Source organism: Tupaia chinensis, unplaced genomic scaffold (genome assembly GCF_000334495.1).
Source record: "Tupaia chinensis unplaced genomic scaffold, TupChi_1.0 Scaffold000232_1, whole genome shotgun sequence".
NCBI lineage: Eukaryota > Metazoa > Chordata > Mammalia > Scandentia > Tupaiidae > Tupaia > Tupaia belangeri.
Window position 1 is genome coordinate 3410399 of NW_006159708.1, and position 15396 is coordinate 3425794.

General features: G+C 51.6%; 1 protein-coding gene across 1 annotated transcript in view; it reads right to left on the bottom strand.

Moving 5' to 3' along the window:
• Positions 1–14747, bottom strand: part of CACNA1C (calcium voltage-gated channel subunit alpha1 C) — a 116591-nt gene extending 101844 nt beyond the window's left edge. Inside the window, exons 1-10 of the mRNA XM_006148339.3 lie at positions 14646–14747; positions 14435–14494; positions 10059–10165; positions 6428–6515; positions 5637–5744; positions 4812–4864; positions 4351–4497; positions 2780–2981; positions 837–995; positions 51–161 (exon numbers count right to left, since the gene is read on the bottom strand). Coding sequence (XP_006148401.2) covers positions 51–161; positions 837–995; positions 2780–2981; positions 4351–4497; positions 4812–4864; positions 5637–5744; positions 6428–6515; positions 10059–10165; positions 14435–14494; positions 14646–14747 — 1137 coding nt within the window. The remainder of the gene's footprint in view (positions 1–50; positions 162–836; positions 996–2779; positions 2982–4350; positions 4498–4811; positions 4865–5636; positions 5745–6427; positions 6516–10058; positions 10166–14434; positions 14495–14645) is intronic.
• Positions 14748–15396: the final 649 nt, after the last annotated feature.

The following is a 15396-nucleotide window of genomic DNA, read 5'->3' on the forward strand; positions in this document are numbered from 1 at the left end:
TCTTTCCCTCCATCAACTGTGGACCACAGGCCTTCTCTCAAGAGGCCTACCTTGGGTTTGAAGGCAATGAGCTTCAGAACCATCTCCACCGTGAAGAGGCCAGTGAAGAGCATGTTGAGGATGTTCATGGCGATTTTGAACAGGCAGCTCTGGCCATAGTGCTGAGTTTGGGGGAGAAAGGAGAAACCATGAAAATAAGGCTGAGCTACCGCTACTCCTTACCACCTTTTGTCCAGCCTTCCCAGAGGCGCTCGTCTCAGCAGAGGTCTTCCTTGAGCCAAACCCCTGAGAGGCCATCCGCCTCTCCACAGGCAGTCAGTTGTCCCCCAGGGGCTGGAGGTGGGGGTCGGGCTACAGGGTCTTCCCTTCTCTGCCATCTCTGAAAGCAGAGGGCAGCAGAGTTCTGTGTGCCTTCTTTGGTTGGTCATGATGGTACTTCATGGAGACTCATGGCACTCAAGAGAGCTCTGGCACAAGCTGACCTCCATGAAGAAGGGTGGATGTAGAATCTTCCCTCTCGCCCCATGTAGTAATGACAACAACGAATGTTTCAAGCTTACTCTCTCAGGTTTCCATTTCCTTCACTCCATTTTATCTAACCAGGGCCCTATGGATTCATTCATAAGACACAAGAGAGGAGCTCATCCTTGAGAAGGGACACTTGTTCTCTAACTGGGAGGAAAGGATAGCTTGTCTGCTCTTTCTGCCTCCCTTGGCTATAGGAAGGTGACAACCTGAGATGCTCATGGAGTTCCCTTGCACTGGACATCTCCCCACCACCCCCATAGCCCTCTCCCTCAAGCGGGCATCACGGGACCAGGCTCCCTTGAACTGACCTGCATGGCCAAGCAGATGGTGTTGAGCAGGATGAGGACGAACATCAGGTACTCAAAGTAGGTGGAGTTCACCACGTACCACACTTTGTATTGGTGCTGGTTTTTGGGGATGTACCGCCGCAGGGGCCGGGCCTTGAGGGCGTATTCCACACACTGTCGCTGGGAGGAAGGCAGAGGGATGGGTAGGGTGGAAATAGGGAGAGAGTGGGGTTGGTTATCTGGATGATGCGTGGGAGGATGGCAGAGAAGGGTGGGATGTATATGAAACTCCACACCCTCTGGAAGCCAGAGACGTCATCTATTGCTCCAGCTCATTCACAGGTTTGAGATGTTATTTGGAAGATGTTTTGACTTATTATTCTCAATCAATGAGAGAGTCTCTTCTTGTCAAATCTCCTTATCTGTGTCATCGGTAAATTGCACTTCTCTTTTTGTCAACCTGGTGGTGCTGGTAGATTGCACAGCAGACAGGTGGTGTTTGATAAAAAAACTTTCTGACTGATAGTTGGTCTTATTAATTATTCCTATGGGAGTAATTCCTATTAATTATTCCTATGGGAATAAGCATAACTCTCCTTGGGGTACTATGCTCCATTTTCCTTTCCTGTCTTAAATCAATCTTCTTATTTGCACAAGATTAGAAGACAGTTCATTGATAGGGGAGAAGATCTTGGTCTAACTAGATTCCTCAGATCCCAGTAAAGATCCGTTCCTTGCTCTGCACAGAGCCAAGATTCCCAAATCAGGAGCTGGTGGACGTCACTCCCACCTCTTTTCTCACTCTTAGGCTCTATGTCAAATCCCTAAACCTCACCAATTTCCTCCTTCTGCTCTTGCCATCTCTACTATCATCAACCTGATACTACCAATACATCGGGGTCTAATCATCTCTTATCTCCACCTTCTACCTTCCCTCTCCCCTTTTCTATTATAGTCCATAGTCCACATAGCAGACAGAATGATGGGTCTAAACCCAAGACAAAGACGGGAACACCCAAGAGGGGCTCAGCTGGCCTAATTGGAGTGGAGCTGACCACACTGCCATGATCCTTCCTGGAAGCAGGCCTTATTCACAGAAGGGATATACTGCCCCATGGGCTCTCTCCATTGGGAACCTTATTGGGGAACTGACCTCACTAACTGTACCTACAGCTTGCCCTAACAGCTTCATCACTGCCAGTGGGGCTGCAGCTCTTTCTCAGGGGCTAATAGAACAGGTCATAGTACTGGCCATCACTGTCTCACCTCCACTTAAGCCTCTTTCCTGCCCCTAGCTCCTGCACAAGGTTATATTTTACTTAAGAACTCATTTAAGGGCAGCCACATGGAGCAGCAGAATCGCATTGCTTTGCGATGCCTTCATGAGGCTACACAGGAAGGTCCCAAGGCCTCCCTGTACTCGCCAGGTGTGCACACGTGCCTGTGATCCTGGCTGGCTGAGGCGGGGGTAACGCACTGCATGAGGACTCTGTTGGGGGTGCTCCCCCAGTCCCTCTTCTCATAGAAAAAATAAACTTAAAGGATATTTTAAAATTCAACCATTTAAGAGAGGTTTCCTACAGCTATTCTCTTCCTTATCCCCAAAGTTCTCACTCCTTTATTTTCCTCTTTGTTAAGGTGCCAACTCACCTAAGAACTTTCTAGCTTGTCAACTTCGAGTATAGGCATAAGACTTTTTTTCCCCCATAGAGCATATCAAAGAGTAGCCTCACTTAGGAGCTTGACAAATATCTGATGGCTGAATACATTCACCAGATCTGGGATTTGCATTCTTTTGCACAGGCTACTCAATAACACTGAGAGTTCTATTCTCACTGAGAGCGGCTAGGTGGTCTCGGTGTACACCCAGGTCTCTCCCCTCTCTCCTAGGTAGGCCACAGGCTGCTAACAGCTGCCATTGCTGCTTCCCTCCTCACTCCCTCCTCTCCTTCCTAGAAGGCTACCTGGTTCTTGTCCAGCTCACAGTTCTTGTACTCCTGTTCTCCCTGCTCCTGGAAGGTGACGATGACGAAACCCACGAAGATGTTCATCATGAAGAAGGCGATGATGATGATGTAGATGATGAAGAAGATGGAGATCTCCACGCGGTAGTTGTAGATGGGGCCCTTGTCCTCTGTGTGGGAGTCGATGGAGCGGTACAGCAGCCTGGAGGGGGAGAAAGGTCCCCAAAGGAGTTGGAGAAACAGTGTCACTTCTGTGAGATGATGGCACTGCTGCTCCAGCAATGCCTGGGATCAAGAGTGCTGAAAACGGCCCCAGGCTGGGAGCCAAATGGCCTGGGCTCAAGTCCCACGTCTGCCGTTTACTGACCACGTGACCTTGGGCAAATCACTTAACCTCTTTGAGCCTTTGACTCTTCACCTGTAGAATGGAGACGATAACTCCTGACTTTCTTACCTTGCAAGGTAGTGGACATAGCGTACATGATGGTGTTCCAAAACTCTCAAGAACTTAATGCGACATGAGTCATGGACATTGATTTCAAGTACTGGAAATACTGGTAAATATTGAAACAGCTTTGCAAACTGCCATGACTCAGAGGATGTTAGAGTGAACGTAAAATAAATCTAGCTGAGAGCAAATATTCATTTAGATAAAAATGCTAACATGACCCATGCTTTTTCAGATAACCAACAATGGTTTGGTTTGATACTTAAGTAGTTTACATATGCCTGCCACTCATTTGGGCCTGGCCATGTGCCCCATTAAGCTGGTTATTCTTCACATACAGAGATGTTCTCCTCCCCTTCCTTTGTAACCTTGTGCCAAAAGTGGCTATTCTCCAGGGATTACCTCTATTTTACTATATAATCATGATTACTCTTACCTAAGATCCAAATGCTGCTAATGACTTAGAAATAGTGAGAAGTTTTTGACCTCTAGGTTACAATTTCTAGAATACAGATCAGCATATATGCTGGGGAAAAGCAGATGTCTGGAGCACCTGGTGGCCAGGCTGCCTGGGAGGAGATGCTGGCCAGGCTGGTCTGGCATGTAAGCATCACCTTAACAGGAGATGTGACCTGGGCTTCTGTCTCCTTCTTAGTTCCCACTGTAAGTGCAGACAAGGCTTTCTTGATGGAGACCTAATAAATCAAGGTTAGGGTTAGGGTTAGGGTTATGGGTCAGCTATCTTTAGTCATACTGAGTGTATACTTGCGCAGTTTTCTTGAATTCTGTGGTGATCAGAGGGTCCACACCTCCCCACACCCTGCTCCCAGATGCCATGAGGGTACTGACAGAGACCCCTGACATCATGGGAAAAGGAACTGTAAAAATTTAATGTTTGGTTGGAGTTCCTAAAATATTGGCATCTTCTAGAAGACGAGTCTACATTTCAGCAGTGAGCATGGCCTATAGATTGTTCTAGAACATACTCTTATTTCCTAGGGAGGAAAGGTCAGTATTATTTCTGGGAAGGAGTATGGCTAGTAACAGAACTTGGAGAATGCGTGCAAGGCTATGTTGGATCTGCCTGATGTCAGGGTGGATAGGCTTTGACTTGTATACTCACTCTGGCCACCCCTCAAAGGTGGACACGGTGAAGAGGGCCATCATAGCCGCCAGCACATTGTCAAAGTCAAACTTGCTGTTCTCCCAGCTGCGCGGCTGGATGATGGGGTGGTCCACCTCCCCGTCTTTGTATGTGATGTAGTTGCCCCTGAGGGAAGAAGATTAAGAGTTAATTCTGGAGTCTTCCACTTCCTTCCCAGGTCCTCCACACCTAACCCACCAGTAACTCCAGACACACTGGGTGGGCTGGGACTGCCTAGGCTCACACTCTGCTGGCTGTGCCATTGGTAGAACTTCAGTGGGGAGACCCTTCAGGAATAGATTGTATTACATGTCATGCCAATGATTTTAACCCAGCTGCCACTGTGTTCTGGGAAAGAATGAGCTGCCCCTCTTTTCAGGCCTAGTCACTAGGCCCAGCTAGCCAGCCTGGGTACTGACTGCCCTCCAGCCTATACTCACTTGCATTCTGCCTCAGTCTGCTTGGAACTGTCTGAACAGGTGTAGAGCTTCCCCTGCAAGGCAGAACAACACACTGATTAGAGATGTTCCTTAGCCAATGAATCAATCAAAACACTATAGTGACAACTGTGTAGCCCAGCGCTGTGCTCAGGACTGTGGACCTATGGTGCCAGGAGGGCCATGTCCGGACCAAGAAGACACGACTTTCACACGTGTGGAAAGCAGGCAGTACACGAAGATGCTCAGTGCTGCCAAGCACTGCGACTCTCCGGGGTGCTCTCATGAGGAAGGGGAAGCTGAGCTTGGAGGGATGGATGAGATGGGAATCAGCAGCATGTGTGTGGTGGATGGGGGAGAGGACCACGTATGCTTCCTGTGGGCAAACAGCAGGACTAAAGGATTAAGGTGGGGAAGAGCAGAAGCCAGGGAGGATGCTGGCCACACTAACTCAGGGGTCCTCTCAGGAAGCAGTGGGGGCTAAAGCCATGAAGGGCAGACATGATGTTGCTGAGAGGAAGCCTCCACAGGCTGAGCTGGTGACTAATGCCCAGCTCTCGGCTGAAGGAAGCCCCTCTCCCTTCCTGCTAGGACAGGCAGTGCCTGAAGGCAGGCACAGCGGACAGGGCAGGGGCCTCTGGCTGGAGGAGCAACACCCTACTGCGATGACTATCCTCTGGTCTGGATGGTTAGTAGGGCTGTGATAGGAGACTGCATTCACCCCGAGGCCACCCGGGCTGCTGACCCCTTTTGTTGACTCGGTCAGTGCCCCTTCCTGGGAATGTGGGGGGTTAGAAGCAGGTCTGCGGGTTAGAGCAGAGATGTTACCTTGAAGAGCTGGACCCCGATGCAGGCGAACATGAACTGCAGCAGCGTGGTGACGATCACAATGTTCCCGATGGTCCGGATGGCGACGAACACACACTGGACCACGTGCTGCAGTGGGAGAGGGTCCAGGGCGAGGGGGACATGGTCTCAGGACACGTGGGCAGCCTGAGCGTAGACAGCCCTCTACCATGAGTGGGAGGGACAGGCTCAGAGAACAAGTGTCCCGAGTCACATGCGGCTGAGCTATGATGGAACCCGGAGGAAGTGGGTGCAGGATACAAGTCCTGTTAATGTCCCACTTTGCAGTGCCAGGAGTATTGGAGCTCATCACCATGTGGGGGGTGCTGGATTTGTGGGAGGGACTCCCCTTTGCAATGGGTGGCTTAGGAACTCAGGCTTCTTACATTTATTTGTTTATTTCTTCCATAAGCAAGAGAGACAGAGACAGAGAGAAAGAAGTAGCCCCAGCAGGGCTGATCCACAATCCACCCTAAGCTTCAACCAGCTTTGGAGCAAAGACACACACATGCCAGCATGCTCCAGGAGGCCTCTGGACACAAACCAGGAACGTTCCCGGGGGGCCAGCCTTGCAGAGCATTACGCTTTATCACTGCACTATGGTCCAGCCCCCAGAACTCAGCTTTCGAATATCTGCCTTTATCATAACCCTGTCCTCACACATCCTGGACTTGAATAGGAGCAGCAGCCACTTGACCTGTCTCTTGTCTCTTCCTTCCAGCCCATCCCTCCCCCTAGTTTAGCACCCACCACCAACAGGCCACAGTGCTCACCTTTAATCCCTTGGCCCTGTTGATGGCCCTCAGGGGCCTAAGTACCCGCAGAACTCGCAAGATCTTCACAACGTTGATTGCACTGGACCTGGGAGAGAGACACAGGCAGGGCATAAACTTCTCCTGGTTCTGCTGGAGCAGGAAATAATGTGGGTGGGAGGTGTCTGGACAGGCCAAGCAATGGCACACGTGAATCAAGTGGGCAGTCTGTCGTGGAGACGTTTCCATCTGGGACCATTCTCTGCACCCAGGTCCCACTCCATAAGATCCTGGAGTCTGCTTGTGACCCTGGGACTTTCCTGTCAGCGAGTAAATAATATGAAAAGCAATTCGCCATGGGTCATTAGCCACATAATGTGCTACCCAGGGAGGTATTATCCTGTCAGAGAAAGGAGAGTTAAAGCAAGACAAACCCAAACTTACACAGCAGTGTCACTTGTAGCCACGCCAAGGAGGACAAATTCCCTAACTTTCCTGAGGCCTAGGTTTTTTTTTTTTTTTTTTTTTTTTGGAGAGATTTTTGCAATAGGGCGCGTGCGCTTGCCAGACAGACAGAGAGAGACATAGAGACAGAAAGCGAGAAATCACCCCCCAGGGGGAATGGGCACGCCGCAATCCCTTCTCCCCTTCTCCTCCATTCTCCTCTTGGGATCTTGGGCACACACGCACACGCGCCCGGCGTGAGTTTTAAGCCACCGGGTCCGGGACGCACACCGCGGTTGACTACCGTGGGAGTCCAGTGACATAGCCATTATGCTAACGGCTGGTTCCCGAGCCCTAGGTTCTTTATATTAAAATTAGGTAGCTCATAAGGTTGTGAGGATTAAATGAGAATTTAATCAGAATCATCTAGAAAACCATCGGTACGTTGGCACATTCTGTGACCTGAATATATGGCATCTCTTACTACCATGCCGATGACACTGCACGTAAGGACGTTCGGTACTAACGATGGAACTTCAGATCTCCTGGGAGTAATGGTGGGGGGGAGAGAAGACTTTTTTGTCTGCCTCCCTGAACTCATATCTTAGCTGGTTGCCCGTCACGCTTGCCCACAAAAATCTATGACTATTCATAGCACTCTCAGGACACCAAGAGTCCCTACACAACAGGTTCAGCATGCCTGGGTTGCCACAGCCTGGAGGTCTGAGGCTACTGCTACTCCCCAGTGGAAAGGTGGCAGGAGTGGGCAAGTCCCCCCTGAGTCTCTCAGCAAGGTATCTGGGTGGTTTCTGGGGTTATCCTTTCAACAGCAGGGCTTATAAACCACACCAGGCAGTGTATTCCAGTCCTCACACACTGACTTTCTGAGGTATCTTCTTGAGCACTCAGAGAGCCTTACACCTACCTTGGGATCTGAGAAACGTATGACACACCTGCCAGTGTTGCTTTTATTCTTCATGTGGTTAGGGTAATGTGCTCAAGAGGGAGCTGCAGAAAGATCAGATTCTTCTGGTTCAAGGCTCTTTCATTCCAAAAGATTCCAGGCATTCCTATCTGTCCTCGCATCTCTCCTCACTGTATCACTGGCAGGAACTTGGTTTGTGTCCAATCACAACAGAAGGGATTTAAAGGTCAGATGGAGGGAAACAGATTAAAGAGGACCAATTCTTGGTTCAAAGTTAAATTGTGATTTAGTGGTAGAGCTGGGATTATTGTAGAATCTAGACCTGCAGGCCCCCAGGAAGCAAATTCTGGGTAATCCAATTGATGACCACAGTAAAGGGTCTCACTGCCAAGGCCCCCATCTCCACTGTATCTAGGCTGACTATGAAAACACTCTTGGGAAGGGACATCCAGGACTCCTGGGACATAAGTCTCTCTCAGTCATTGGTATAACCTTGAGCAAGTGTCATAACTTCAATTTTCCCATCTATAAAATGATAACACTTACCCTGCCCATTTCATAGGGCTTTTTGGGTGAGAATCATAAAAAGGTGAAAGTGTTCTTGAAAGAGATGCGCAACCTCCACAGGGTCTGGTCACACCACAGTCCTCTTTCTCCAGTTCTCCAGCCCATTGCATCTGGGGCACTTGGGCGCACGCCCAGCGTGTTTCTGACTCACTAGGCTGGGGATTTGAACCGTGGGTCCCACGTGGGGTCTGGCTTCTCCTTAGCAGCACATTACTGCCGTCTCACAGTCAGCCCTCCCACAAACTTTTAAATATCCCATTCATGTACTTTCAAAACTTGTGTAATTTCAGATGAACTGCCTGATGGAAATGTTATATTGGCTCTTATGTTTACTTTTCAAAATGGAATAAATAAAACTTTATATGGATTTAAAAAGAAAGAAAGAAAGAAAGAAAGAAAGAAAGAAAGAAAGAAAGAAAGAAAGAAAGAAAGAAGAAAGAAAGAAAGAAAGAAAATTCAAGCATGAGATTAACATGGACAGCTGTTAGAACTTGGTGGAAACTGGGACCAGCAGATGGTATAATGGTTATATCTCTGGATTCCCACATAGTTGTTGTGGCATGAGTCCTGCTCCCGGTGGCTTGAAACTCACACTGGACACGTGTGCGTGCGTGCACAAGATCCCAAGAGGAGAATGGAAGAGAAGGGATGGCAGCGTGGCGATCCCCCCTGGGGGGGTGATTTCTTGCTTTCTGTTTCTCTCTCTCCAGTTAGCACACATGACCTGTAGCAAAAATCTCTCTCTCCAGAAAAAGAATTTGGTAGAAACTAGTGATCAGATCTCTATGAACCTGAGAAAGATTTGCAGTTTTGGCTGTACAAGGAGAGCACCTGGAGAGCTTTCAGAACTTCTAAAGACCAGACTATATCCCAGACTGATTAAATCAGAAACTCTGAGGTGGGGTCCTGGCAAATGTTTTTAAAGCCATCCAGGGGACTCCAGCCGAGATGGAGGGCGGAACTGCTCTCTCTCCCTCCTTCCATCACTCACATAGATTACAGGCACTGTGGGGACGGATGCGAGAGCAAGGGGGGAGGGCGGGCTGGCAGGTCAGGGGAGGCCATGGACAGATGTGAGAGGGAGGATGGAGGGGGGACTGGCAGGTCAGCGGAGGCCATGGGCAGATGTAGAAGGAGCGGGGAGGGTGGACTGGCAGGTCAGGGGAGGCCATGGACAGATGTGAGAGGAGCAGGGAGGGTGGACAGACAGGTCAGGGGAGGCCATGGACAGATGTAGAGGCCATGGGCAGATGTGAGAGGAGCGGGGAGGGTGGGCTGGCAGGTCAGGGGAGGCCATGGGCAGATGTAGAAGGAGCAGGGAGGGTGGACTGGCAGGTCAGGGGAGGCCATGGACAGATGTGAGAGGAGCAGGGAGGGTGGGCTGGCAGGTCAGGGGAGGCCATGGCACTGAAGGACACCTGAAGAGCATGTGGCACGTGACCAAGCAGGTGGGCAGGTTTTGGAGACAGCAATTTTTTCATGAGTGGGCCTGGCCCTGCCTGTCACGGCAAGATGTGGATATTTAAACATATTCTTGTTGCATTCACATGCCCCTAACCGTCACACTGCTGAGGACATCAGAGGTGCCATGACAGGGCCCCGCCTCTGCCCCCACTCACATCAGTCACACTGTGGGTGCCATCCAGACCCGCTGTCTTGTTTTACACCCATCCCTGGCTGCACATCCCCATCTTGGGCTGAGGGTGCCCTACTCACTGGATGCCAAAGGAGATCAGGGACACGCTGACCACCAGCAGGTCCAAGATGTTGAAGTAGTTCCGGCAGAAAGAGCCCTTGTGCAGGAAAGCCCCATAAGCAGTCATCTGCAGGGAGGCACAGAGAGCAGGCCTGTGAGCAGTCCTCGCCCAAGCTTGCAACCCCACCTCGCCCGCCCTGCCCAAGGGGAGTGGGAGGACCGAAGAGGGAGCTGTGCCAAGAAAGCATCCCACATTCACCTGCACGCCCTCCAAGGAGCCCCCAGCTCAGGAGGCACAGCAGCTCCCACATTCCACAGACCATGCCATTCTGGTATTGGAGGCCCTGTGAGACGGGCCCCTCCACCTCTCTCTAACTGTTCACTCTCTCATCCCAAGGGTATGGCTCTATCCCTGTAGGGCCCTTGGCTGAAGCTACCCCGGCTTTTATACACACACCCCGACTTCCTCTCCCAATTCCATCATCTTCAGGGCCAGCAGGGAAGCGAGGCACCTGGGGAACCACTGGGGCTGCTCTCTGTCCCTCTTTCCATCACACACAGATTGCAGGCACTGCTGAGACAGATGCGAGAGGGTGGACCGGCTTAGCCCAGCCTTAACTGACTTCATTACTGAGAGCCCTGTGTCCCGGGAAGCCTCCCAATCTTAGGTTAAACTGTCAGCCATCCTGGAGCCCAGTGGGAAGTTTTACCAACAACTAGGGTAATTGGCATCCCTCCACTCCTTGGCCTCTAATAGTGCTTCTAACCCATGCCACGTAGACCAAATATAATCCTACTGTTTGCTTCTAGGTTGTATCTGGGGTCTTTTAAGGGCAAGAACTGTGCATTCAGGGGACGATGGATGGTTAAAAGTGCACGCCCAGAGCCCAAGTCCTGGCCCTGTTGCATTTGGTTTGTGTGACCTAAACAAGATAGCTAGCCTCTCTGTGCCTCAGCTTCCTGTGTGGAAGTGACAGCGAGAACACCCACCCTCCAGTACTGTAAGTACCAAAAGTGCGATTACAAGTAAGCCGCGTAGAGCTACCCCGGAAAGCGAGCTCTGCAAGTGTTGTCCTTAGAGCTCGCACGTGGGTTCTGGATTCTTCCTGGACGAGGCAACTGAAGTGGGAATGTAATGCCCTGTCTCTGTGAGGCTCATCCAGGAAAACAATGCAAAAGCTCTTTGAAAACTTTAAAAAGAGAAGCCGTGAGATGATGACTGCAGGGCTCGACTATCTCCACCTCCCTCGACGCCTGGTCTAAAGAGGACACTGGAGGGGCTCACAAACGCCTTTCCCATTTGCTGATTGACTTAACGGCCAGTGCATATCCAGGTGAGGGCTGAGAGGTCAAGGACATGCCAAAGGAGAATATCTGAGCTGAGGGCTGGCAGGCTGGGAGAGGCTCCCTGGGCACCTGGGGTCCCGTTTATCTCTCTGGAATCAGAGCATGCCCAGGGCAGCACGTCTGCAGAGCAACTCAAAGGCAAACACAGGGGAAACTGGCAAAAATAGCTCTTGCAACCTAATTCTTTCCATTTATCTCCTGCAGCAGGGGGTCACAGGGGACTCAGACACCTGTGTTCACAATGGCCCTTAGAAGTGGGGAGATTATGTAAAAGGCTACAGGGAACATAGCTGCAGATCTCTCCTGAAGGCTCACCATCTGCAAAGCATGCCGTCCTCTCTCTCAAGGAAGGCCTGGGATCCCAGAGGCTGAGTTTGGGCAGGTTCCCTAGCTGATGTGCACCCAAGAGCTTTCTGCCTGCCGACGGCCAAGCCTCTTCCCTAGTCACCTCACTTCCAGTCTGCCAGAGTCCTGGGCCTGACCCTTCCTCGCTCCCAGCTCGCAACTTCTGAGACCACCACTAAGCTTCAAGAAGGTCCTCAGCATGGTGGACAGTGACCCTTGGGTAGGTGGGCTAAGGCCACCAGCTGTGTCCCATGACTGTGGGAGCCCATTTTGAGACCAGCACTTCAAAATTTGCAAGTTGGGTGGTGGTGGGGACACACACCCTGGCAGGGCTGAAAGAAGACTGGCCCTGGGAGAAAGGGCAAGTGGACACTGGAGAAAATGGCATTTATTTATTGTCTGCAGCATTCGGGGGGCCAGAGCCAGCCAGGTGTAGGAGCCCACTGCAGGGGCCTTCTTCTGCCCTTTTTTTGCCGATTGCCCTTTCCTAGGCTCTACTCCCCAAGAATTCTACACCACTATCAGAGAAGTCCCATCGCTAGGGTGTTTCTATTCTGAAGAGAGAAAAGGATGGGCTGTGGAGTCAGAAGGGCCGGGCCACCCCAGTTCTTGAGCAGTCACCCCTTCTCTGAGCAGCACTTCTGGCTTAAACATGACTCATCTAAGGTCCACTCGTTGGTCACGTGTCTACCTTTTCCCTTTCCCTGTGACGGTCCTCGAGCCATGCAGGCGACTGGCATGGTCCTACCAGCCCTTCCTTTCTAAGGCCAAATCTGTCCAGGTCCTTTACCTGCTCCTTCCCTATACAAGTGGCCCTTTTGCTGGCCCTTGTCTGTGCCACAGTACAGCCCTGGGCAGACGGACCCCGTGGGAGGGAGCTGCAGCAGTGTCCTGGGGCTCAGGGTACACATTCAGAAGCACATGAAGCATGAAAGAGTAGAAGAGGGAGCGGTTGCAGGGGAGGGAAGGACCTTGCCATGACAACGCTTACAAAGAGCCCTCTTATTTCTGCTTGTATGGCAGTCTTGAAGGGGAAGGGGCACCATTGAAATCCACAAGGGAAGGTCGGTGGAGGGGCACTGAGAATTGGGCCTCAGAGCTTTCCTTGTTCTGGGAAAGAACTCTGGGCATCTGTGTTCTTCCCTGAGTCTGATGTCCAGTGTGGGCACAGCCTACTGCAGCCATGGAGCTCTAGGCTCCCTCTCCCCACAGCTCTGGGACCTGAGCCTGGGCAGGTCTATTCTCCCCAAGTAGAAAAGGAAGAGCTAGGCGGCACTCCAGCTAGCAGGAACTGGAGACACAAGTGAGGGGTCTGGACACCGTGCCTCTCAGGGATGAAGATGCACGGAAGACATCCACAGACCGCCCTGCTCTATCTGCGTCTGGATGCAGCAGGGGTGCCATGTACACCGAAGCACTGGGTTAGGACTCGGGAGCTACATCAGGAAAGGGAGGGTGTGCAGCTGGCAGCCAGGTGTGGACCTCAGCTCCACCAGCGCGGCAGTGGGAGGAAGGGAGCCTGAACGCCATGGTGGGGAGTCCAGGAGAATCTCTCAGGAAGACACTGAAGTTGGAGCATGTGCTTCAGAACCCTCAGAGGGAGGCTAGAATTGAACCCAGCTATGAGAGGCCCACTGTCTCCCATCTAACTCTGCCAGCCTCTCAAATAATGAGCCAGCTTGGTTATGGAGCTCAGGAACCTACTGGAAAAACCCAGAAATGCTCTTTCATCCTGGGTCACTGAGAATGAGCTCTGCTGTCTTCAGTGCCACCAGCAGAGCAGAGCCCGGCCAGCAGCAGGCAGGGCTGCCTAAAGCCGGGGCTGGAGGCCTAGGTGCTCAAGCTCCTTTTGGTGCCTAATTCTCACCCCAGCACTTGGCTCTCCAGAACAAGGTTCTCTCCCCATGCCTGGAGCCAGGGTGCTGCAATGGTACTTTCCGCAGGCGACCTGGGGCGGTCTGCTGTCTGCTGTCTGCTAGGAGCCCTTTGTGGGGAAGCTCCAACTCTGCAGCAGGTGCAGTTACTGAGGTTACCAGCTCCAGCTCACCCCCGATGTGCATGCGGGGAATGAGGCAGGTGATGGTGAGGAGGAGCCAGCGCAGTTCTCTCATGCCCCAGGGCCTTCTGCCTCTGGCGGTGTGGTGTTTCCTGGGCAGTGGAGTCCTAAGCAGGGCTCGGTGTCCAACTAACTGCCCTTGCTGTCTGTGAGCACGACACAGGGCACTCCCGGCGGCCCTGGCGCCACACCACATCAATGCTGGCGTCAGGGGTGTCTCTTGGCCCAGAGCTGCGTATGGTGGGCATGGAGGAGGGGTTGCGCACGCCTGGGGTTCTCTGGCTTCTGAGCTGAGACATAGCGCATGGCACAAAGCAAGGAGCACTAATTCTTCCAGTGTCAGGTATGTAAGTAAAAAAGAGAGTGAAAGAGACAGAGGTGAGAAAAGAGACAAGCAGACAGAGCAGAGACAGACAGAGAGGAGAGACAGCAAGAATGCATGGCCCAGGTTGCATTACCTTAAGGATAATTTCTAATGTAAAGATACTAGTGAAGACATAGTCTGCATTGCCTAGGATCTGAAAAATAAGCATAACCGGATTAGTGGCTCTGAGAGTAAACCCGACACCAACAGGCGCATGTGCTCGGTGTGTTAGCGACAGACAGCAGCAGAGAGCTAGCGCTGGACGGAAGGGGGCGGGGGTTTACCTTCAGAGCAATTTCAATGGTGAAAATGGTAGTAAAAACAATATCAAAATAAAACAGAATCTGCAAAACAAAAGAAAAGGGCAGGTGGGGTGAGGAAGGGAGAGAAGCAGGATGGGGGACAGGTCAGTGAACGTTCACCAGCCACACTTCAAAACCAGATGCACGTCTCTTGAGCCTTTCTCGGGGAGTTGGAGGGGGAGAGGCAGGAAACCGTGGCAGACACAGGACACTGGGTCCTCCCGCAGAGCCAGCTCAGCTCAGGCAGCTTGAGCTCGGGGCTCAGGATGAAGGCCCCGGCACATGAGGGGAGCATCTCGGGCAAGCCTTGACTAGCACTGGTTCTGGACAGGTCTGGTTGGGTGCTTCTCCTGTGAATCCAATTTACTTCCAAACCCCAATCGACCACTGGGATGTTTGTGAAAAGGCAATCAGAGCCTGCTCTGTACAAGGAGGTCACGATGTGTAACTCACACTGTGTGCTGAACTAGCCAGCTCCCTGTGTCGTGGGAATCCACACCGCTGTGTCCTCTGAGGCACAGGAAAGAGCCTCTCCCAGGAGGTGTACCCAGGCTAAGGACAAGACCTCACGCTGCAGTGGAGCTCAGGGCCAGGTCAGTACTTCGGTAAGGCAGCCTAGCCTTAGCAGGCTCCAGGACCGCTCAGTGGCTTGGCATGGCTGTGGTTTTGGACCGGTGAAGGCTTTTCTTTGTGCCCACCTGGTTAGGGTTTGACTGAGATTTAAGGTTTGAGACATAGCAATTCCTTTTATTTTTTTCAATTAATTTTTCCCACAGGGTGCATGGGTCCTCCAGACAGAGTCAGACAGAGAGAGAATATGAGAAAGCAGCCCCCTGGGGGGTGGTCACACTGGAATCCCTTTTCTTCTATTCTCCTCTTCAGATTTTAGGCAAGCATGAACTTGCGTCTGGCGTGTTTTCAAGCTACTGGGTCTGGAATTCAAA